Source organism: Oryctolagus cuniculus, chromosome 17, assembly GCF_051225735.1.
Source record: "Oryctolagus cuniculus isolate XC-2025 breed Fujian yellow rabbit chromosome 17, ASM5122573v1, whole genome shotgun sequence".
In the NCBI taxonomy this organism is placed as follows: domain Eukaryota; kingdom Metazoa; phylum Chordata; class Mammalia; order Lagomorpha; family Leporidae; genus Oryctolagus; species Oryctolagus cuniculus.
In genome coordinates this window covers 4127495-4151087 of record NC_142883.1, presented here as the reverse complement: position 1 = coordinate 4151087, position 23593 = coordinate 4127495, and the positions used below count along the sequence as shown (strand labels likewise).

General features: G+C 60.5%; 1 protein-coding gene across 5 annotated transcripts in view; it reads right to left on the bottom strand.

The window, feature by feature from the left end:
• Nucleotides 1-21052, bottom strand: part of ST6GALNAC1 (ST6 N-acetylgalactosaminide alpha-2,6-sialyltransferase 1) — a 42811-nt gene extending 21759 nt beyond the window's left edge. Inside the window, exons 1-3 of one of the 5 annotated variants that reach the window (XM_051838341.3) lie at nt 18239-21052; nt 16442-16831; nt 14377-14452 (exon numbers count right to left, since the gene is read on the bottom strand). Coding sequence is in view for 2 of the 5 variants with exons in the window: in XM_089317894.1 (XP_089174020.1) it covers nt 226-356 (131 nt within the window). In the remaining 3 variants the exon portion in view is untranslated. Of the gene's footprint in view, nt 1-225; nt 855-14376; nt 14453-16441; nt 16832-18238 lie in introns of those variants that run through there. The other 4 variants (XM_051838340.3, XM_051838342.3, XM_089317894.1 and 1 more) reach the window with 4 other exon arrangements.
• Between the last annotated feature and the right edge of the window lie 2541 nt (nt 21053-23593).

Genomic DNA, 23593 nt, shown 5'->3' with positions numbered 1-23593 from the left:
GTCCTGGGGCGACCACGGCAGGCTCCTCTCAGTGCTCTGCACACGCAGCCCATTGCTGCCCGGCTGCTGCCTGCACAATCCACTCTCGGGCCCGCCCCCCGGGCTGGGAGCCCCTCCGTCTCTCCCCTCTCCCTTCCCAGTGGTTGCCTGAGCCTGGCACCCCTGTGTGGTCGCAGACCAGGCTGGAGCTTCCCAGAGCAGCGACTGGGAAAGGGTGTTTCTTACCTGGAAGGCTGCGTGCTGGGCTCCTTCAGAAAGGAGGACAGGTGGAAGAGGAAGAAGACCACCACCGCCAAAGCCGCGGGCCACCGGGCCACCTGGCCCAGGCGGCCGAGCCTCCGCAGGCAGGACTTCATGGTCTCTGCGTGTCCCCGGGCTGGATGCAGGGTGCTGGGGCGGCCGCCCGGGGCACACCCTTTCTCCCAGGAACGCAGCTCTCTGACAAGTGCTCCGGCTATTGGCCCCTGCCAGGGGCAGGAGGAACCGCCTGAGCTCTTTATGCAGGCGCCCGGGCTGGCGTGGTTGGAGGAAGAACAACTCCTGCTGTTCAAACAAGTCCACCTGCCTTTGTCTCACAGCCACTTTCTGAACGGGCGCACACAGGCACCCACACGGACTCACCTTGCTGCCGCGGCCGTGGGGGGACAGGCAGGGCGGCCGCCCCGTGGGGTTACCTCGAAGGGTTACCGGGACAGCTCCAGGGACGGGACAGTGCCAGTTGTGGCAGGCACCCAAGCCATGTTCAGCATCGCTGTGCACCCGCCCCGGCTTCTCAGTGGAAACCAGGACCCAGGGGCGGCGTGTGTGAGGGTCCCCCTCAGCCAAGGCCTGGGGTTGCCCTGAGCCACCCCCCACTTCCCACTCGGGGAACCACCACTGCCAGCCGGCAGCCGGCTCAGAAGGCACCACCGGCTCGGGGTCCGGAGGCGACGGAGCCACAGATTGCCCTCCTGCCACGGCACGGCAGTGCCCCGAGGAATCGTTAACCCTGCCTCGACGGGAGCGGAACACTACGTGGTGTGGGGCTGGGGAAACGCGGTCGTAACCGCGCCGGGTCGCTCCTTTGCGAGCTCAGCGCGCGCTGGGGCGGGAAGGGTGGGACTCTGACACCTTCGGGCGCTGGTTCACTGCTCGCACCTGGCCCTGCGCCTCCCTCCCGGCGCAGCTGCCTCTTCTGAGCCTGCACCCGTAAAAGCTCCAACCGCCTTGCCCCAGGGGACGGAGCACCGAGAACCACCCAGGCGCCGTATGGATGGGGCCTCCCTTACCCACACCACGCTCTCCAGCGGGTGCCCAAGTGAGATGCTGGCGCCGCTGGCAGTGGCTTAGCACCGGCTCCCCAAAACATCACACTCTCTAACACATGGCACCAACCCCAGGAGTGCAGGCAGCAAAAAGAGGACTCAGCACCGAGACGGCCTCCTCTGCCTCTCCCACTGCCTAACTTCTAGGTGCTCACATAGTCACTCCACAAACATTTTCAAAATGGGCTCAAGTCCTACCGAACCTAACCAGCCCTGCATCTCGAGTTGTATGCACTCAGCCACAGTGCCGTTTGGTATTCCTCCATCCCGGTGCCCATCTGCAGGGCAGGGAAAACAGTGCCCGGGGGGGAAGGCATCTCATTGCCCCTGGTGCTGTGGCTGCGGCCAGCATCTGTCTCACCCTGTGTTTGGAAGGAGGCACTGGCTGTCACTGCTGTCTGCCTCCCCCACGGGGCGGGCAGCTCCCTGTGCCATCAGAACTGCAGTAAACAGCCTGTGCCCTTCGGCACGCAGGGGCAGGGCAACGCGGGGCTCTGAGGGCCGGGCGGAGCGATCTGAGTCAGCTCCCGGCCGGTGCTGCAGACAGTGGGAGTCAGAGGCAAACGGACTGCCCAGCTGTTGGCGCAGGTCATCTCCGTGCTTGTGTTTGGTAAAATCTAGTTTGCTCTACTTTTTATTATTTTAAGTATTTGAGAGGCAGAGAGACACAGAGAGAAAGATACAGACACACACACACACACACACACACAGGAGAGATCGAGGGGGAGGGAGAGGGGGAGGGGGAGGGAGATAGCTCATCTGCTTGTTCGCTCCCCAAATGCCCACAGCTAAGGCTGGATCAGGCCAAAGCCAGGAGCCCAGACTCCCTCTGGGTCTCCCACATGAGTGGCAGGGGCCCAGGCACCTCAGCCCTCGTCTGCTGCCTCCCGGGGACCCTCTGGCTGGGAGCTGGGGTCAGACGCAAAGCTGGAACTTGAACCCATAAAACCTTGACTAAAGTGGATGTACTTTTTTTTTTTTTTTTTTTTTTTTTGACAGGCAGAGTGGACAGAGAGAGAGAGACAGAGAGAAAGGTCTTCCTTTGCCATTGGTTCACCCTCCAATGGCTGCCGCGGCCGGCGCACCGCGCTGATCCGAAAGCAGGAGCCAGGTGCTTTTCCTGGTCTCCCATGGGGTGCAGGGCCCAAGCACCTGGGCCATCCTCCACTGCCTTCCCTGGCCACAGCAGAGAGCTGGCCTGGAAGAGGGGCAACCGGGACAGAATCTGGCGCCCCGACCGGGACTAGAACCCGGTGTGCCGGCGCCGCAAGGCGGAGGATTAGCCTAGTGAGCTGCGGCACCGGCCGGATGTACTTTCTTATCTCTCTTCACATTCTACTCTATAAAAACTTAACTGCTGACATTCTGACCGGTCAGCCCTGTATTTTACTCAGTGGATAAATATTGCTTGCTTAAGGATTTCAGGGACTGGGGCCAGCATCATAGAGCACTGGTGACGCCTGCATCCCATATCGGGGCGCTGGTTCGAGTCCCGGCTGCTCCATCTCCCATCCAGCCCCCTGCTAATGGGCCTGGGAAGGCTGCAGAGGACGGCCCAAGGGCTTGGGTCCCTGCCACCCATGTGGGGGACCAGGGTGGGCCTTCTGGCTTCCACTGGTCTGACCTAGAGCTGGATGTTGTGACCATCTGGGGAATGAACTGGTAGACAAAGAGCTCTCTCTCTCTCTGTGTCTCCCTTTGTCTCTCATGGCTTTGCCTGCCTGCCTGCCTGCCTTTCTTTCTTTCTTTCTTTCTCTCTCTCTCTTTCTTTCTTTCTCTCTCCCTCTCTTTCTTTCTTTTTCTTTCTTTCTTTCTTTCTTTCTTTCTTTCTTTCTTTCTTTCTCTCTCTCTCTCTCACTCTTTCTTTCTCTCTCTCACTCTTTCTTTCTCTCTCTCTCTCTCTCATTGATTTACTTGAGAGACAGAGTTACAGACAGTGAGAGGGAAAGAGAAAGAAAGGTTCTCCATCCACTGGCTCACTCCCCAGATGGCCACAACACATGGAGCTGTGCCGATCCGAAGCCAGGAGCCAGGAGCTTCTTCCAGGGCTCCCACGTGGGTGCTGGAGCCCAAGTGCTTGGGCCGTCTCCCACTGCTTTCCCAGACCACAGCAGAGAGCTGCATCAGAAGAGGAGCAGCCGGGACTCGAACACCAGTCCATATGGGATGCCAACGCTGCAGGTACAGGATTAACCTACTGCGCCACAACACCAGCCGTCTGCCTTCCAAATAAATAAATAAATCTTAAAAAAGAAATTCCAAGGCTGGCATTATGGCATAGTAGTTTGCGCCACTGCTTGCTGCCTGCGACACCGGCATCCAACATGAGTGCCAGTTCGAGTCCTGGTTGCTCCACTTCTGACCTGGCTCCCAGCTAATGCACCTGGGAAAGCAGTGGAAGAGGGCCCAAGTGCTTGGGCCCTGCCCCCTATGGGAGACCCGAGTGGCGTTCCAGGCTCCTGGCTTTGGTCTGGCCAATCGCTGGCTGTTACAGCCATTTGGGGAGTGAAGATCTGTCTATCTATCTCTCTATCTCTCTTTCTCTCTCTGTAACTCTGCCTTTCAAATAATTAAATTAAAAAAAAAATTGGGAGGAAGGGCTGCAGCGTAGTGGGCTAGGCCTCTGCCTGCAGCACTGGCATCCCATATGGGCTCCGGTTTGTGTCCCGGCTGCTCCTCTTCCGATCCAGCTCTCTGCTGTGGCCTGGGAAAGCAGTGGAAGATGACCCAAGTGCTTGGGCCCCTGCACGCACGTGGGAGACTTGGGAGAAGCTCCTGGCTCCTGGCTTCAGATCGGCCCAGCTCCAACCGTTGCAGACATTTGGGGAGTGAACCAGTGGATAGAAGACTTCTCTGTCTCTCTCTCTGTCTTTAACTCTGCTTCTCAAATAAATAAATAAAATCCTAAGACAGACAATATTTGGGGGAAAAATCCATCTGCACTGAGCACGGATGGACTCCTTTTTTGTCCTTTCCCCTTAACGACACCGTGACAGCTATCCACATTGTCCTGGTTCTTATCAGCAATCAGAGGTGACCGAGTGTGCAGGGCAGCTGTGTAGATTATGTGCAAACAAGAGGCCGTTTAAAAATTTATTTAAGAGGCAGATAGCTAGATAGACAGGGCTTCCGTTGGCGAGGTCGCTCCCCAAATGGTCGCTCCGCAAATGGTCACACAGGCTGGAGCTGGGCCAGGCGAAAGGCCAGGAGCCAGGAACCCCATCCGGGTTTCCCAAGTGGGTGCAGGGGCCCAGGCGCCTGGGCCATCTTCTGCCACTTACTCTTGGATTTCTGCTAAGACTTGTATCATTTTCCCTCCTACATTCAGCTTTACGAGTCTGAGTTAATTTTTACCTCTGGGGTGAGATGGGGGCCACGTTCACGCCTTCACAAGCTGTCATCCACCTGTTTGTCCCAAAGAATTGCTTCTCCGTTGAATTGACTTTGTTAGTGACTAATTAACCAAACGCCCGAACGTTAAGTTCTGGACTCTCAGGTTCATCGCACGGATCTGTCTGTCTGTCCTTATGTCGGTCCGAGCGCCATTCTTCTTTAAATGTCTAGACGGAACTCGCCGGGAAGCGTCCCAGCCCAGCCTTCTTTTCGGGAGAAGTGCTTACGTTTCTGTTGCGACTCTGCTTGTCCAAGCCGCACTCTGCCACAGCAATTTGTGTCCTTTTAGGAATGCGTCTGTTTCATCCACGATGTCTGATTCATTGACCTACAGTGTTTCCTAGTTTCCCCTATAATTCCCTTTCTTTATTTTTTTTTAATTTTTTTTTTATTTTTTGACAGGCAGAGTGGACCGTGAGAGAGAGAGACAGAGAGAAAGGTCTTCCTTTGCCGTTGGTTCACCCTCCAATGGCCGCCGCGGCCGGCGCACCGCGCTGATCCAATGGCAGGAGCCAGGAGCCAGGTGCTTTTCCTGGTCTCCCATGGGGTGCAGGGCCCAAGCACCTGGGCCATCCTCCACTGCATTCCCTGGCCACAGCAGAGAGCTGGCCTGGAAGAGGGGCAACCGGGACAGAATCCGGCGCCCCGACCGGGACTAGAACCCGGTGTGCCGGCGCCGCTAGGCAGAGGATTAGCCTAGTGAGCCGCGGCGCCGGCCCCTATAATTCCCTTTCATTTCTATATGGTCAGTAGTGATGTCCCCTCTTCCATTCTTGATTAATAAAATTACGATTAGGGCCGGCGCTGTGGCGCAGCGGGTTAAACCCTGGCCTGAAATGCCAGCATCCCATATGGGCACCGGTTCTAGTCCCAGCTGCTCCTCTTCCGATCCAGCTCTCTGCTGTGGCCTGGGAAAGCAGTAGAAGATAGCCCAAGTCCTTGGGCCCCTGTACCCACGTGGGAGACCCGGGAGAAGCTCGGATCAACACAGCTCTGGCCGTTGCGGCTAGTTGGGGAGTGAACCAGCGCATGGAAGACCTCTCTCTCCGTCTCTCCCTCTCACTGTCTGTAACTCTACCTCTCAAATAAATAAAAAAATTAAAAAAAAAAAAGCACCGAAGGAATTTAATGGGCCCATCAGAAAATACCCGCAGAGGACGAGCAGAGCGGCCAAGAGGTCGCGCGGCGGCCCAGACCCTGGAGAGAGCGAGCCTGCGCTGGGCCGCGGGCTCAGCACCGAGGCCCTCGCACCAGGGCGCCGGCCTCCTCGCCGGCCTCCCGCTCAGCACCCAGCTCTGCCCCCCGAGGCAGACAGCCCAAATGCCACACGCCTACTTCCTTTATATTTATTTCCGTAGATTTTTCTTGAATAAATGTTTCTCTGCTGTATGTCCTTAGGACAGTTTAAATGATTTTTTTTTGTTAGATTCATTTATTTATTTGAAAGTCAGAGTTACAGAGAGAGAGAGAGAGAAGGAGAGACAGAGAGATGGGTCTTCCATCTGCTGGTTCACTCCCCCAAGTGGCTGCAACAGCCCAGGCTGAGCCAGGCCAAAGCCGGGAGCCAGGGGCTTCATCCGGGTCTCCCCCACGGGTGGCAGGGGCCCAGTCACTTGAGCCATCTCCCGTGCTTTACCCAGACCATTGGCAGGGAGCTGGATTGGAAGTGGAGCGGCCGGGACGTGAACTGGTGCCCATACGGGGTACAGGCACCACGGGCACAGCTTTAGCTGCTACGCCACAGTGCCAGCCATGTTCTTTCCCTAATGGAGATAACCGGGTGGCTTTGTGGTGCAGCGAGCTAAGCCAGCACGTGGGGCCCTGCACGCACCTCAGCAGAGCGCGGTCTGCATCCCAGCGCCCTGCTCCGCGTCCAGGGAGCCAGCAGGCCACGGCCTCAGTGCTTGAGTCCCTGCCGCCCACGTGGAGACGTGCGTGGAGTCCCCGGCCCAGCCCTGGCTTTGGCAGTGTCTCCAGAATCGGGGTTTGTGAGCAACAAAACAGTCAACAGAAGTGGGGGAAATGTGTTCTGTTATGTAAGAATCAAACCTGATTGCTGACGTCAGAAAGAAGAAACGGACGAGCTGGCCGAGGCGGTCTCTCCTCTGCCCACCTGTGCGGCCCGAGCTCTCCTAACCCGGAGGCAAGTGCGTCACAGCGCCCAGACGCTCCTGGCCTCGATTCTGCAGACATGAGTAAGAAGCCTCTCTTTGGGGTCTGAGCAGTGCTGGTAGTGAGAGGTTCTAGATCGTTCTGTGGCAACACTGAAGACGAGATCCAAGCAACAGGTGCCTGCATCCCTGAGTGCTTCTGTATTGGCAAAGTCTGTGATGTGGGGCCCTCCCCTAGCATGTGGGTCTTGGGGCAGGGGTAAAGGTGACTGCATTCCAGGGCTGGCACTGCGGGTGCCGGTTCGAGCCCCAGCTGCTCCACTTCCCATCCAGCTCTCTGCTGCGGCCTGGGAAAGCAGTGGGAGATGGCCCAAGTGCTTGGGCCCCTGCACTCGTGTGGGAGACCTGGGGGAAGCTCCTGGCTCCTGGCTCCTGATCAGCACAGCCCCGCTGTCCAGCGAGGGGCAGACGATTACGGGGCCCTGGGCGAGGACGCAGCTGAGGCGGCTTTTCTGGCATTTCTTCTCCCAGACGTTCTGCCTGCGGGACGGTCACGGTCGGCAGGTGCAGTCGTCTCGGGCGACTGGCTCGGGACGCGGCCGCTCTTCTCTGAGGCTGTCCTGTCTCTGGACACAGCCAGTGTCTTGTTCTCTTAAGACGCTGGTGCATTTTCTGAGGTCATGGCTTGCCATTCCAGGGACCTTCCCACACTCTCCGCTTCTGGGGCAGTCAGTCTGACCGAAGGGCAGGTGCTGGGGCGGGCGCTGGGCTGAGTGGCTGACACCTGGCCCAGGATGCTCCCCACACTACCAGGGTACTTGGGTAGGAGTCCCGGTTCTGCTCCTGCCCCCAGCACCCTGGGAGGCAGCAGGGGATGGCTCAAGTCGCTGGGTCCCTGCCACCCACAAGGGAGATCCGGATTGATTTCCTGTCCCCTGGCTTCAACCTGGCCCGGACCAAGCTGTTGTGGGCATTTAGGGAGTGAACCAATGGATGGAAGAGCTCTCTCTGTCCCTCTTTCAAATAAAATGAAAACAAAATAAAATCAGTGGTGCTGCTTTAAAACAAACACAGAAGCCGGCGCCCCTCGGCCCAGTGTTGTAACTAGCGCCGTCTACAAGCGGTATGACAGGAAATCCATGGCTGCGGATCGACTCCTGCACCATCACCGCAAGCCAGGGGCTCCATGCGACGGGGACACACGGGGACACACAGGGCTGGCAGGGCGTGTCCAGGAGACCCCTGAGCAGCCTCAGTGCAATTCACTGCTTCCAACGTCTCCCGTGAGGCTCCGGGTTGGCCAGGGCACCAGGCATGGATGCCAGAGGAGGAGGAGCCAGGCCACAGGCAGCCCAGGCGCCCAGCAGCCCCCAGAGAGCAGGGGCCGGAAATCGAGGGACCCTGCAGTGGTCACCGGGGTGCTGGGGATTTCTGGGCGGCAGCAGGGTTGCCTGTCGCCTGTTTCCCTGACCCCAGGCACCGTCAGCGCAGCGCACACGGCGCTGAGCGAAGTCGGGGCAGTGCTGCCCTCGTCACGGTGGCTTCCAGAACACAGACAGACAGGGACTCGTGCCACCAAGGAGGTGCCAGGTCAGAGCTGGCATCGGGGAAGGCCCCGCGGAGGAGGGGAGCAGGTCAAAGGGAAGCCGGCAAGGGAAACGCGAGGGCGACACCGGGCTGAGCTGAAAGTGGCAGCAGTGCGAGGCTCTGGGTCCGGAGCGCGCCGGGCGCCTCTGAGATTGAGACAGAGGTGGGAAGGGTGTCGGGGACACGCGACGGAAAGTCACAGCCACCTCTCAGCCCGGAAAACCCCTGCACGGGGGTGCGAGGGAAAGCAAACCAGTTAATGATCGAATGAGCACGAACCAGAACGTGACCACAACCCCCCCCCGGGAGCCGCCCTTCCACGCGGCCAGAGCGTAACTAGGGAGGCGCCTGGACGCGGAGACCGGAGCTGATCTTCCGTGGCTTCCGTGGAATGGTCTGCACGGCTCTGTGGAGCCCCACGGTCTGAAGCTCTGTGTCCCCACAGGTTCCTGTCTGGAGAGCAGACGTTCAGCCTGGTGGTGAAGATGGCTTCGCCCACATCAGGGAACCTGGGTTCGAGTCCGGCTCGTTTCCCGCTAATGCAGACCCCGGGGGCACGGTGATGGTTCAGGTCAACGGTTGCTGCTGCCCTCGTGGCTGACCTGGGTGGAGTTCCCAGCTCCTGGCTTCGGCCTGGCCCAGCCCCGGCTGTTGCAGGCTCTGGTGAGTGAGCCAACAGGCGGGAGCGCTGTGTGTCCCTGGCTCTTTGCCAGAAATAAACTGCTATGCCGAAGTCCTGGCTCCCAAGCTGACGGTAACAGCACGTGGGGCCTTTGGGAGGGGCGGGGTCGGTGGCCCCAGTGAGGACGCGGCAAGGAGCCCCGTCTCAGGGGAGCCCCCGGCAGGATGCCAAACTGCCGGCACCTTGACTGTGCGCTTGAATCTGCACGGATCTCTGAGCTCAGGAGCCCCAGCCTCTGGCTCTCGCTTGGAGCAGCTGCAGCGGACGGAGCCACTGCACTCTCGTGGGAATGCCCGAAGCCTCGGGGCGGGGGTGGGGACAGACCCAGGCACGGCTGAGGCCCCTCAGCAAGGCCACCCAGAGAGGCCTTTGAGTCGCCACAAGTAACTCAAACCCAAAGTCACCCAGGACAACAGACAAGAGCAAGGACGTCTGATGGCTGGCTTCTCCCCGTCGGCAGCTCAGGATCTTGCTGAAGTCCCCAGTTCTTGCTGGAAGCAGGTACTCCCCGGTCCCGGCTGTCATTCCCCGCCCGGACCTGGCCACCTTCTTGGCGGTGTTTAAGGTGCTGGAAGTGACCTGGTGTGTTTTACAAGTCTGTTTATTTTTGCCTCAAAGGCCACACACAATAATGATTATTGATGGCTGTTTTGTTGTCAATTGTCCTTGTCAAAGTCCCCGGAGGTGGCGGCTTCTGAAAGCAGGACCAGAAGAGAGGAGACGCCGTGGCGCCTGCCTAAGGACCGTGGACAAAAACGTGCCCACCTCAGGATGTCTCTGCGGGGGGGGGACGTGTTGGAGAGGCGGAGCAACAGAGAAAGAAAGCGAGGCACAGAGAGAACGAGAGTTTCCACCCGTTGTTCACTCCCCAGATGGCCGCGATGGCCGCGATGGCTGGGGCGGGGCGGGGCCAAACCTGGAGCCAGGAGCTCCGTCCCGGCCTCCTGCGTGGACGGCAGGGCCGTGGTTGTACCCACATCTTCCTCTGACTATTTGCCCAGGGCTTTTCACATAAATAAAATCTCTTCTAGAAATTACTGTTGCAGGAGTGAACAGGCGGAACAGGGCTGAGAATCCCTGATGATTCTAGAACTTCCACAGGAAGCAGCGCGCGGGGCCAGAGGGAGGCTGGGCCCCCGGCTGCGGGCCCTCCCTCTGCAGACTGGGGAGGCGGCTTCCGGTGGGACCGGGGAAGACTCGGCTCGGAGACCCGAGGGGCAGCGTCTGGGAGGCAGAGACCAGCAGCAATGGACAGAACCAAAGCCAAACGGCTCGAGGGCCTCCACGCCTGGACCTGCCCGTGCCCGGGAAGCCTGCTACCTCCAATGCCCGCCTGTCACACAGGGCAGCTAGGGAGCTGCAAAAAGAGGGGCGGGGGCAGCACGGGGCCAGACCATCCCCGCCCTCACTCTTCCACAGCCACAGTGCTGGGGAGGGGCAGGAGGCAAGTGTGAATCCGCTGTGCAGGGGGGGTTGAAACAGGCCCGGTCTGTGCTCTGGCTTGCGGGGTTCAGCCGCTGCCTGCAGCGCCAGCATCCCGCCTGCTCCACTTCCGATCCAGCTCCCTGCTGATGTGCCTGGAAAAGCCGTGGAGGACAGCCCCAGTGCTTGGCCCCCGGCACCCATGTGGGAGACCAGAAGCAGCTCCTGGTTCCTGGCTTCAGTCTGGCCCAGCCCTGGCCATACGACCATTTGGGGAGTGAATGAGTGGATGGAAGACTTCTCTCTCTCTCTCTGCCTCTGCCCCTCCTCCTCTGGAACTCCGCCTTTCAAATAAATCAATGAAGCTTAGAAAGAAGAAGAAAAGAAAAAGGCCTGGTCTGAGGCCTGGAGTCTGTGTGAGCAGCTAAGGGGCTGCAGGCGGCGGCGTGGAACACAGAAGACGGTCAGTCGCACGCTTGCCCCGAGACGCCCATCCCGATTACACTGCCCCCTCTTCTCCGAGGCCCCCAGCCCTCCTCCTCCTCGCGGACGCGCAGCTCTGTCCTGAGACCCTCTTCCCGGGCTGCCCTGTAGCCTGTTGTCTGCTGGGAAAACTTAGACGGCCGAGGCTTGAGCTCCTTGCGCCACAGAGGCAGGTGCGCTCCTGAGTGTTCTCCGCAGGCTCCCGTGTCGCAGGGGTCGTGTCGCGGGGGTCATGGCCCCAGGAAGCGTCCTGGTGGGAATCCGGGCCCAGGACGCCTGCTGTGTGAGAGAACTCACAGGACAAGGGGAGGACGACTGGCGGGGAGAGCGGCCGCTCCCCGTGGCGCAGCGGCCCTGCCCTGCGTTCACCCATGCAGGAAGGGACTCTGCCCTGGCGGGGACAGGCTGGGCCTCTGCCCCGTCACGGCCTCGGGGTGCTCTGCCACGTCACGGCCTCGGGGTGCCCTGCCGCGTCACGGCCTCGGGGTGCCCTGCCGCGTCACGGCCTCGGGGTGCCCTGCCGCGTCACGGCCTCGGGGTGCCCTGCCGCGTCACGGCCTCGGGGTGCTCTGCCCGTCACGGCCTCGGGGTGCCCTGCCGCGTCACGGCCTCGGGGTGCCCTGCCGCGTCACGGCCTCGGGGTGCTCTGCCTGTCACGGCCTCGGGGTGCCCTGCCGCGTCATGGCCTCGGGGTGCCCTGCCGCGTCACGGCCTCGGGGTGCTCTGCCCGTCACGGCCTCGGGGTGCTCTGCCCGTCACGGCCTCGGGGTGCTCCACCCGTCGTCTCCCGGGCACGTCCTCCACAGCTCTCCATCTGCACTGCCAATGGCTACAGTAAACCTATGTTGTACAGAAGGAAAAACAAACTCCCGGGTAATAAAATAAAATAAAACCTCTCATAAAAAAAATGAGTAGGAAAAAAAAAAAACCCTCCAGGGACTACGTTGAACGAGCCACGCCTGTAGCCGTTCAAGCGGACAAGGTCCGTGAGTGTTCTGCGGGTCTTATTTATTTATTATCTACTTGAGAGGCAGGAAGAGGGGGCGGGGGTTGGGGGGTGTGTGTGCATGAGCTCCCGGCTGCTGATTTACCCCCCACACGCCCAGAACAGCCCCTGCTGGGAGCCACGACCTCTATCCACGTCCTCCACGTGCGTGGCAGGGCTCTACCCACTGGCGCCATCGCTGCTGCCTCCCGGGGCTGCATTAGCAGGGAGCTGGAGTCAGGAGCTGCGGCCGGGCATGGGACCCCGGCCCTCGCTGTGGGATGCAGGGGTCCCAGTCGGCACCTGACCACCAGGCCAAACACCTGCCTGTCCCCCTTCTGCCTTTCTGTTGCTTTGGCTTCAGCAAAACTGATCCACACAAGGGGTCCACACAAGCTCCACACGAGGGGTCTCCAGGGGACGGGGAGAGCCCGTTCCAGGGCACTCTGCTGGCTGCTGCCCATCTGCTCCCACCTCGTCCCAGCCAACAGCAGTGATGGGCCCGGTGCCGTGGCGTAGCAGGCAAAGCCGCCGCCCGGGACGCCAGCACCCGTAAGGGTTTGAGACCCAGCTCCTCCGCTTCCTGTCCAGCTCCCTGCAAATGCACCTGGGAAAGCAGTGGAAGACGATCCGGGTGCTTAGGCCCCTGCACCCACGGAGGAGACCCAGATGGAGTTCCAGGCTCCTGGCTTTGGCCTGGCCCAGCCCTGGCCATTGCAGCCATTTGCAGAGTGAACCAGCAGATGGAAGATCTCTCTGTGTGTCTCTTCCTCTCTCTGTGTAGCTCTTTAAATAAATAAATAAATATTTAAAAAATAAAAAAAGGAAGGAAAAAAAGAAAGAACAACACTGGCACCAAAATTCAGCTCTCATCTCTAAACAGCATTTCCCACGGTAAGAAAGCAGGGCTCCCCGGAGGGGCGAACCAGGAACAGGAAGCGTGCGGACGAGCGTGGGACACCGTGTTCCGACAGAAGGCAAGGAAGCGCTCAAAGACTAAGAAGGGAATCTGCTCATCAGCCAATCCGCACTCTTCAGAAATGTCGAAGTCACAGGACACAGAGGCTGAGCAGCCGCCACAGTGAGGGAGACGAGAGAGACAGGAGGACCCCGCGCAATGCTTAATCCTGGCCTGGATCCTGGGACAGATTTTCTTAATTAAAGGACAGCCGGCTGAGCCTGAACACGGGCACAGTTGAAATAAGAGAACCGTGCAGGGCAGGTGTTTTGGTGTAGTGGCTGAGACGCCACCTGACACCCCCACAGGCCACACCTGGGCGCCTGGGTTCGAGTCCGGCTCTGGTCCTGCTTGTAGCCCCCTATTCACGCACAGTCTGGGAGGCAGCACTGATGGGTCAGGTGCTGGGCCCGGCACCCACGTGGGAGACCTGGACGGAGCTCCCGGCTCCTGGCTTCCACCTGGCCCAAGCCCTGGCCGTTACAGGCTTTCAGGGAGTGAACCAGCGAATGCAAGATGTCTTACGAGTTAACGATGTGCTGTGATTATATATATAAAGATTTTATTGTTATTTGTAAGACAGAGTTACAGAGAGAGGGAGGGAGGGAGAGAGAGGTCTTCCATCCGCTGGGGAGGGAGACAGAGGTCTTCCATCGCTGGTTCACTCCCCAGATGTGAAAGGCACAAGGTCTAGCTTTGCATAGGAATTCTGACACAGGACGCGGCGGGAGGTGGAATAATATTTGCAAACGGGTGACTTGAAGCTGAGTGATGAGCGGGTAGGGTCTGATTACCCTGCCTCTGTAATTTCTTTTGAAATTTTCCACACAAAACTTGACAACCAATGCCTAGCATTCTATCACTAGTCCTGTAACCTATTCACCTAGGACAGCAGGGAAAAATAAATTAAAACTCATAATGACAAACTTAGAAAGCGCAAAACCTTCCTACTCCCCTGTCTACTCCCCTGTCGTCGGGACGTGGGTTCCGATCCTCCAAGACCAGGGGCTCATTCGCACACTGCGGCCCATGCGGGACCCGTGGACAGACTGAACTTGCAGTCTGAGATCCCAGCGGTCACCAAATCGCCAACAGGAAGAGACCACATCCCCCCAGGCTACATTTGCTCAGTAAAGGGGGCCTTGAAGCCACGGGGCTGATGTGGTTAAAATGACGCCTGAAGACTGCATTATTCCAAAATACCAAGCCCACCCCTCTCCTCCCACCACCAAGGGCTGAGCAAGCTGCTCCCTGCTCCTGGCCTGGTGGGCTGGGGTCTGCTTTGGCCCCCAGCCCACCCCACCCCTGCCAATCCTCTGAGCTGAGCCAGTTATCGAAGAGGGACGGCTGGCGAGTGGCTGGTACGGCCTGTGCTTACTGGAAAGACATCTAATCTGATTAGAGTTCAAACCCAGGCTGCCGTCATATAAAACCAACATAAAACCACTCACTGTGCGGTGCCGTTTCCATGTCAGTCCCTCAGTACACACGCCTGGTATCCCTTGGTCCCATGCCAGAATATTCTTCCTTAAAAAAAAAAAAAAAAAAAAGATGTATTTATTTATTTGAAAGAGTTCCAGAGAGGGAGGGAAAGACAGAGAGAAGCATTTTCCATCTGCTGTTCAAACCCCAGGTGGCCACAATGGCCAAGGCTGGGCCAGGCCAGAGCCAGGAGCCAGGAGCTTCTTCCGGGTCTCCCATGTGGGTGCAGGGGCCCAAGGACATGGGCCATCCTCCACTGCTTTCCCAGGCCACAGCAGGGAGCTGGATCCGAAGTGCAGCAGCCGGGACTCAAACTGGTGCTCATACGGAAAGCCGGAGTCAGGAGGCAGCTTTACCTGCTACGCCCCAGCACCCGGACCCCATGCCTGAACTGTCTACAAATAGTCCCACAAATGTAAACAAAATCCAACTGCTTAAAGAAAATGACATAATCTTTATTGTACCCGCCAGGTGGAGTCTCTAACACGTGGCAGTGAGGGCGGCCTGCGCTGCTACGTAAAAGCGGCACAAGCTGGTGGCACAGCAGGTTACGCGGATAACTGTGAGGCCAGCAGCCCACGTAACAGCCCCGGCCACTCGCTGCTGACCCAGCTCCTGCTACTGCGCACCTGGGGGGCAGCAGGCGACGGCCCCGAGGCTGCACCACTTCCACTCCTGGGGGAGACCTGCATGGAGTTCTAGCCCCCTGGCTTGGGACTGGCCCAGCTCCAGCTATTGTGGGCGTGTGGGAAACGAACCAGAACATGGAAGATCACGCTCGCTCGCTCTCTCTCTCTCTCTCTTTCTGTCATTCTGCCTTTCAAATACATAAATCTTATTTTTTAAAAAGAAGAAAGAAAAGCAACAGATTAGTTTCTTGTCAACAAGGACAGTACCAAGAAGGAACACGAAGAATGAAATGGGCCTCGGGTGGGACCTCGAAGCGTTTGTTCTTTTTAAAAATATATCTATTTATAGGCCGGCGCCATGGCTCACTTGGTTAATCCTCCGCCTGAGGCGCCGACATCCCATATGGGTGCCGGGGTCTAGTCCTGGCTGCTCCTCCTCCAGGCCAGCTCTCTGCTGTGGCCCGGGAGTGCAGTGGAGGATGGCCCAAGTGCTTGGGCCCTGCACCCCATGGGAGACCAGGAGAAGCACCTGGCTCCTGCCATCGGATTAGCGCAGCGCTGGCTGTAGCGGCCATTTGGGGAGTGAACCAACGGAAAGAAGACCTTTCTCTCACTCTCTCTCTCTCACTGTCTATAACTCTACCTGTCAAAAAGATAAAAAAAATAAATAAAATTAAAATATATTTATGTGGCCGGCGCCGTGGCTCAATAGGCTAATCCTCCACCTAGCGGCGCCGGCACACCGGGTTCTAGTCCCGGTTGGGGCGCCGGATTCTGTCCCGGTTGCCCCTCTTCCAGGCCAGCTCTCTGCTATGGCCAGGGAGTGCAGTGGAGGATGGCCCAGGTGCTTGGGCCCTGCACCCCATGGGAGACCAGGAAAAGCACCTGGCTCCTGGCTCCTGCCAGGATCAGCGCGGTGCGCCGGCTGCAGCGGCGGCCATTGGAGGGTGAACCAGCGGCAAAGGAAGACCTTTCTCTCTCTGTCTCTCTCTCACTGTCCACTCTGCCTGTCAAAAAAAAAAAAAAAAAAAAAAAAAAAAAAAAAATATATTTATGTGTTTGAAAGGCAGAGGCACAGAGAGAGAGAGAGTTTCCATCGGCTGGTTCACTCGCCAAGTAACCGCAACGGCCAGAGCTGAGCTGATCTGAAGCCAGGAGCTTCCTCCAGGTCTCCCTCATGGGTGCAGGGGCCCAAGCATTTAGGCCGTCGTCTGCTGCTTTCCCAGGTGCATTAGCAGGGAGCAGGATCAGAAGTGGAGCAGCCAGGACTCAAACAGGTGCCATATGGGATGCTGGCTCTGCAGACAGTGGCTCCACCTGCTCCGCCACAGCGCCGGCCCCAGAGGCTGTGAAGCACTGTACCCAGATCTCAAGCGACGGCTTGGACAGAGACAGGAAGACTTACGTTCTGGTAACGTTTGCATAATAGAAGCACGTCCTTGGATTTGGATCATCCATCTGCCTTCAGAATGAACATCATCGGGCCGGTGCCGCGGCTCAACAGGCTAATCCTCCGCCTAGCAGCGCCGGCACACCAGGTTCTAGTCCCAGTTGGGGTGCCGGATTCTGTCCCGGTTGCCCCTCTTCCAGGCCAGCTCTCTGCTGTGGCCAGGGAGTGCAGTGGAGGATGGCCCAGGTGCTTGGGCCCTGCACCCCATGGGAGACCAGAAGAAGCACCTGGCTCCTGCCTTCGGATCAGCATGGCGCGTCGGCCGTGGCGGCCATTGGAGGGTGAACCAATGGCAAAGGAAGACCTTTCTCTCTGTGTGTCTCTCTCTCTCACTGTCCACTCTGCCTGTCAAAAAAAAAAAAGAAAGAACACCGATGTTTTCCCACGGTGGGGGGGGGGCTGCTTCTCGCTCTTCATCTTCTCTTCACCCCCCTCCACAGCCGCAAGTCCTCAATACGGAGAAGAAAAACAGGGTCCGGGTCAAGGCCAGTCACCCCGGACGCACAGCCAGCCACAGGAGGCCGCATGTGTCCTGGACACATCCGGCTCCCAGATGTCGCCCTACCCTGGCCGCCTCCAAACCAAACTGCCAGCTCCGGGCCGCGGTCAGTGCATCGGGCAGCGGACGTTGTGACGCTGCCCGGGTCCCCTGAGGACTGGGCCCTTCCTCTCCAGTGGCTGCGGGTCTGGTCTCTCTAGAAGTTTCCAGCAGCCCAAGGACACCGCCTTGGCCAGGGTTACAGCTCCCTCCGCAGAGGGAGCCTTGCATCCAATGACTGGTCTGTGTGGGGCTTCAAAGACTTGGCTCTCTCTCCTCCGCCGAGGGCGACACTGGAGCCCATCCTGGCTTTGGAGCCGCCCCAGGAACGGTCCGGGTCTCTGCTGGACCGAGCTCACGGCTCAGCTCCTCCCCCTGTCTGTCCCTGCTTCCCTCGCCCTCTGACCTGGACCAGGCAAAACTTCACCTCCGCCTGTGTTAGGCTGTGGACTGGCCTTTCTTGCTTTCTTTTTTTGACAGGCAGAGTTAGACAGTGAGTGAGATATAGACAGTGAGAGAGACAGAGACAAATGTCTTCATTCTGTTGGTTCACCCCCCCAAATGGCTGCTACGGCCGGTGTGCTGCACCGATCCGAAGCCAGGAGCCAAGTGCTTCCTCCTGGTTTCCCATGGGGTGCAGGGCCCAAGCACTTGGGCCACCCTCCACTGCCCTCCCCGGCCACAGCAGAGAGCTGGACTGGAAGAGGAGCAACCGGGACTAGAACCTGGGGTGCCGGCGCCGCAGGTGGAGGGTTAGCCTAGTGAGCCGTGACGCCGGCCGAACTGGGCTTTCTAACAAACAGATTCCGGGCCAGGCCTGTGGCGCAGCAGGTAAAGCCGGCACCTGCGATGCCAGCATCCCATACGCTGACGGTTCAAGTCCCAGCTGCTCTGCTTCCGATCCAGCTCCCTGCTAAGGTGCTTGGGGGAAAGCAGACGAGGACGGCCCACGCACTTGAGCCCCGGCTCCCCCGAGGGAGACGCGGAAACAGCTCCTGGTTTCTGGCTTTGGCTCAGCCTGGCCCTGGCCGTTGTGGACAACTGGGGAGTGAACCAGTGGATGGAAGACCGACCTCTCTCTCTCTCTCCAACTTTGATTTTAAATAAATAAATCTTAAAAAAAAAATCACAAAACAGGCCCGTCTGAGTGTGTGCAGCGCTGGGCACTGGGCACTGGGCACGCACTCTTTAAAGCTCAAGCCCCCTCCTCTCACCCCGCCCTAGAGGCAGACACCACCAGGCCGCCCGGCACGGCCGCAGGGCAGATCCACATCACTCAGCACCCGGGTTCCAGTCCTCCGGGCGGCGCCCTTCCACCAGTTCTTCTCCTCCTGGAACAATTTTCTTAGCTGCAGCCTGTCCGGAAACGGAGCCTGCGCAGTCGCCGAGCTCAGCCGGCTCTGGGGCAAACGTGCAACAGAACAGACAGAACGTGGCAGGAGCCCGAGACCGGGGCTGTCGCGGCACGCGGGGCCTGCGGAGAGCGCCGGGCAGCAATTAAAGCGCTCGGAGGAGCCGGAAAGATGAGATTCGCAGCCACCGGATTAGAGCGGACTCACTCCGAGCTCTGTACGCGTGAGGCAACTCCCGCTGAGGGATTGTTCACTCTCAGGGGACCAGGTCACCACCCGGCCAGAGGTGCTGGCCCGGCCACCCCGGGGTGTGGAGCCCCGCGGCCAGACTGGGCGGGGGAGGCAAAGGACCCGAGCGGCGAGTCCCGGCTGGCTTCACTACTCAGGGGCGCCTTGGCCAAGCCCCGGAAGTGACCCGGGACACCTGTGCGAGGGCAAGCACAGGCACGCCGGGACCCAGCGGCAGGACGGCGGGCCGAGCTCCGCGGTCGCCCGGGGGCGGGGGCAGGGCCGGCTCCCCGCGTCTCTGCGATCCGAGCCCCGCACGGTGCACCTGCTACGGGCAAGGACTGGACTCCCCCGGGCCCGGCCCACAGCCTGCCCGCGAGCGGGAACTCGGCGCGGGGCCGGCACTCGTCCACGCGGGCTCGGATAACTCGGATTCCGGGCCGCCTCAGGAGGGCGCCCCTGACGGGCCACTTTAGCGCAGGGACCAGACACGGGCTACGCAGCTCGCGGGAGGAGGAAGCGGGCGTCCCCAAACACCCAGCAGCCTTTGCCGCGGAGGCTTCTGGTGGGCGGGACGGTCAGCTGGGACTTCTCATTGGTCAATATCCCTGTCAATCACTAAGGAACACCGCCCTTGGGTGTGGCCGGAAATCCGGGACTTCCCAGCCTTGGAGCGAGGAGAGTGCAGTGTCCAATAGCAATTTAGACCTTTGCCTTCGGGAAAGATTGGCAGGTGCTCGAGCCACTGAGCCGCCGCGGAGGGCAAGCCCTGGCAGTGATTGGTTGAAGCTCGCGATCTTTCCCGGTGCTAGGGGCTACTTACAGTGCAGGTGGAGTCGTGCGTTTTCTGGGGTTGTCTCTGTTTTTTAAGTTGGGGTTTTGCGGGGATTACCCAGGTTGTCGACTTTTTCATGAAAGCCCCTCTCTCACACACACGGGCACTGCCGGAGATCGACAAGATGGCGGAAGTGTGCGGGGCTCGCTGAGCTCACGCCACGGCCGCAGGGACGGTGATGGACAGGAGACGGGACCGGACACGAACGAGCGGTGTCCAGGGAGAGCCGCGAGGGGCGCTGAGGGCTGGAGGGGCGCGCGGGCCTGGCGCTGGCCTGGCCGTGGGGAGTGGCCTGACCAGCAGCCGCCCACGCGTGGGAGTCTGTCCCGAGGATCAGCTCCCGAACACAGGCGCTCGGTTTTACTCATGGGGACGTTATTATTATTATTATTATCATTATTTTGAAAGGCAGAGAGGTCTTCCATCCGCTGTTCACTCCTCCAATGGTCGCAGTGGCCGGGGCTGGGAGCCAGGAGCTTCCAGGTCTCCCACGCGGGTGCAGGGCCCAAGGACTTGGCCATCTTCCACTGCCTTCCCAGGCCACAGCAGAGAGCTGGATGGGAAGTGGAGCAGCTGGGACTCGAACCGGCGCCCATATGGGATGCCGGCCCTGCAGGCGGCGGCTTTACCCCACACGCCACAGCCCACCCCGTCATGGGGCGTTAACACTGGGCAGCCCGGCCCGCCGAGTGGCACTCGGGAGAATGAGGAAGGAGTGGGCAGTTGAGATGCCCGAGCCGGGCGCCGGAGCGCCTGAGCGTGATGCCCGGCCCGGGCTCCCGCTGGGGCTGACCCTGGGAGGCGGGGATGATGGCCCGGTAACTGGGCTCCTGCCACCATGTGGGAGACTGGCCCACCCCGGAGGCCGAGGGACTGTGGGGGTGAACCGCGATGGACGCGCTCTGTCCTGTCTTTGCCTCTGTGAGGCCTGCAGGGTGTCCGGCGCGTAACGGATCTGCCCAGGCAGACGAATCGATTCATTCACAGGCTTTTGTTGGGGTTCCGCTCCCGGGCGAGGTTCCCCGGTCCCAGCAGAGCAACAGAGCGGGGGCCGGGGAAGTCGCGCGTCAGAGGCTGGGAGGGCTCCTTTTATAGACTCAGGGGTTAAAGGGTGAGGCGGGTCTGATCCTCGTTGGCTGACCTTTAGGCACCCGCAGGGACCTTGACAAGGACTTTCTTCCCCGGAAGTAGGCCTCTCCATTCCCGGAAGTGTAGCCTTCCCTCCTTGCGGCTACCAAAGACGACGACGGTGGTTTCTGGTGTCGTATACAGGTTCTGAGGGACTGGCGCCTCGGAGGGGGCGGGGGTGGCGGTGGGGACTAAGCGGAGTGACAGGGGCAGTAAGGACATCAAACAGGACCGCCCAGGCTTGGCCATCGTTCTGGGCCCCGGGCACGGACTGCGGACGCGGCTGGGAGAGCCTAACCCCGGGGGCGGTGCTGCAGACAGGGCACTGCCTTTCTGGAAGGGCTCCCCTCCCTCGAGGCTCTGAGCAGGAAGAAAGGCGACTTTTACCTGCTGAAGTAGGAACCCCTCTCCCCCTGCAGAGACCGGCAGGACCCCAGAGGGCAGGCGCGGTCCAGGAGGTCCTGGGGGTGGAGGGGTCCAGGCGGGATCTGGGGGTGGCGGGGTCCAGGCGGCCCTGGGGGTGGCGGGGTCCAGGTGTCCCTGGGGATGGCGGGGTCCAGGTGGCCCTGGGGATGGCGGGGTCCAGGAGGCCCTGGGGGTGGCGGGGTCCAGGTGGCCCTGGGGATGGCGGGGTCCAGGCGGGATCTGGGGGTGGTGGGGTCCAGGAGGCCCTGGGGATGGCACGGTCCAGGTGGTCCTGGGGGTGGTGCGGTCCAGGAACCCTGGGGATGTCACGGTCCAGGCGGCCCTGGGGGTGGCGGGGTCCAGGAGGCCCTGGGGGTGGCGGGGTCCAGGCGGGATCTGGTCCTGCTGCAGGCACGGCCTCTTGGTCTCCCCAGGGGAGCTGACGCCGCGGCTGAGGTCTCGCCGTGCACCCTTCCTGCCAGGCCCAGTGTTCTGCCCAGAAGATGAACTTGGGTTTGTGAGTGCTGGGAGGCCCTCAGGGAGACTGTGGCTGGTTTTCTCGTTAAGATTTATTTACTTGAAAGGGCAGCAGAGACAGAGCCTCATCTCTCATTGGCTGGTTCACTTCCCAAAACGCTGCAGCAGCCAGATGTGGCCCAGGCCACGTCCAGGAGCCAGAAACTCCACGCTGGTCTCCCACCTGCGCGGCGGGGGCCACCTGCTGCTGCCTCACCAGGCACGTTAGCAGGGAGCTGGGCCACAGCGAAGCAGCTGGCACCGGCACTGACCCTGGGTCTACGGTGCCGGCTCGGCAGGCGACGGTTTAACCCGCTGCACCGCAATGCCGGCCCCAGCAAATGAAGCCTCTCTGTAGGTCACGTCCAAGTTGCGTGGATGAAGCCTTCTCCCAACACAGCAGCTGGACAAGGCTTTGAGGACAGGAAGTGAGGAGCCAGCTAATTCTGTCCCGCGGCTGCCCCGGGAGAGGGGCGGCTTCAAGAGCGTCTAGACAGCAGGTGCCGGTGGCAGGAATGAACTGTGGGCAGACCCGCCCCCACGCGGGAGGAGCGGTGCTGCTGGCTGGGGAGGGCCCAGAGCCGAGAGGGGGCGAGGGCAGGGCGAGAGGCCAAGCTGTGAGTGGTCCCCACTGCTCAGGAGACGCCCCAGCACCCAGTGTTGTCAGCCCCACCTGGGAAGCTTCCGGTTGGGCTGGCTGCAGCCGGCCCGCGGCTCTGGGCCCGGGGGCAGTGGTGCCTGGCCTGCCTCTGGGGCGGTCCCCCTGTGCCTGCTCTCCCCTCCCACGGTTTTCCGCTCCCCTGCCTGACGCTTCTTAGAGGCCTGAAGGTGTCGATCCTCCTCCTGGCACTCGCGAGCGGACAGGGTGTGTCCTGACTCCGGCCGTCACGGCTTGTATCGCGTTCTTGCCGTGGACGCCAAGCAGTGTTTCAGGACGGGCACCAACAGCAGGGCTGTTCTTCGGCAGGCCCCGGGGGCTTCCTGGCCCATAGCCAGACTGAGAGCCCGTGAGATGCGTGCCTGTCAGTCTGAAACTGGTTTGGTGTGGAGAGGGCTCCGTTGGCCGCCAGGGGACTTGGGTGTCCCTGGGAGGCCTTTGCTTACAGCACAGGCATGTCCACTCAGCCTCACGGGGGAGCTGGTGAGCGCACCTCGCGGGAGGTGGCAGGAATGATAACGGGGCCCGCGCTAACCGAGGACGTGGCACTGGGGCCCGCCAGCAGGCACAGCGAGCCGGCACCGTCTCCAGGAAGCACCCACGGCCTGGCGAGGGCCCGAGCACACCCGGTTAGGAGGAGGGGCATGCTGGGGACTTCAGACCGTGGCTTCTGCAGCCTCCCAGGAAACCCAGGCACTACCAGGAGCGCTGGTGTGCACCCAACACCCATCCCTGCCCCGTCTCCTCACAGGGCCCCTGAGGCTCAGGGACTCCCTCCTCTGTGGCCTCGTGTCCAGCGGGTGCTGGCTCCAGGCATCTCGGCCACCTACAGTGGGCCCATCTCCTTGCCCACCATTGGTTGAAACAGGGACACATGACAGATTCTGGCCAACTGGGATGTGAGGAAGGTTGGGGAGAGGCAGCTGGATTAGGTCCCTCCCTCTTGGAGACACGAACCAGATGCGACAGCTGAGTGCCTGCAGCCGTCTTGCCACCGTGAGGAGCGTTAGTCTACTACATGAGAACGTGCAGGCAGGGAAGAAGTGGCAGCGTGGGGCCTGGCCATTCTGGGCCTGAAGCCGCTCTGCTGTGGCTTCTCCGTGCGGCCGCTCTCCTCTTGTGGAGACCAGTGGAGCTGGAACTTCTCCGCAGGGCGACATCTTCGCAGACACAAGTCCCCAGAGCGGCCGCGGTGCACACTCCCCCTGCGGGGAGGGTTTGGACTCAGTACGCCTGAGCCATCCTTGCCTGGCATCATCGGGAGAGGACCTGAGCGGTGGGAACAGCACAGGCTGCAGGCCAGCCGTGGGCAGGGGGGCGGGGGGGGCTCCCACCATGGGCTTGGGGAGGGGCTGCGTCTGTCCCAGCAGTCAGGCGCTGGCTCCGGCTCCTGACTGCTCCCTGCTGGCGCGCACCCTTGCAGGCAGCAGGCGATGGCTCGGTTAAC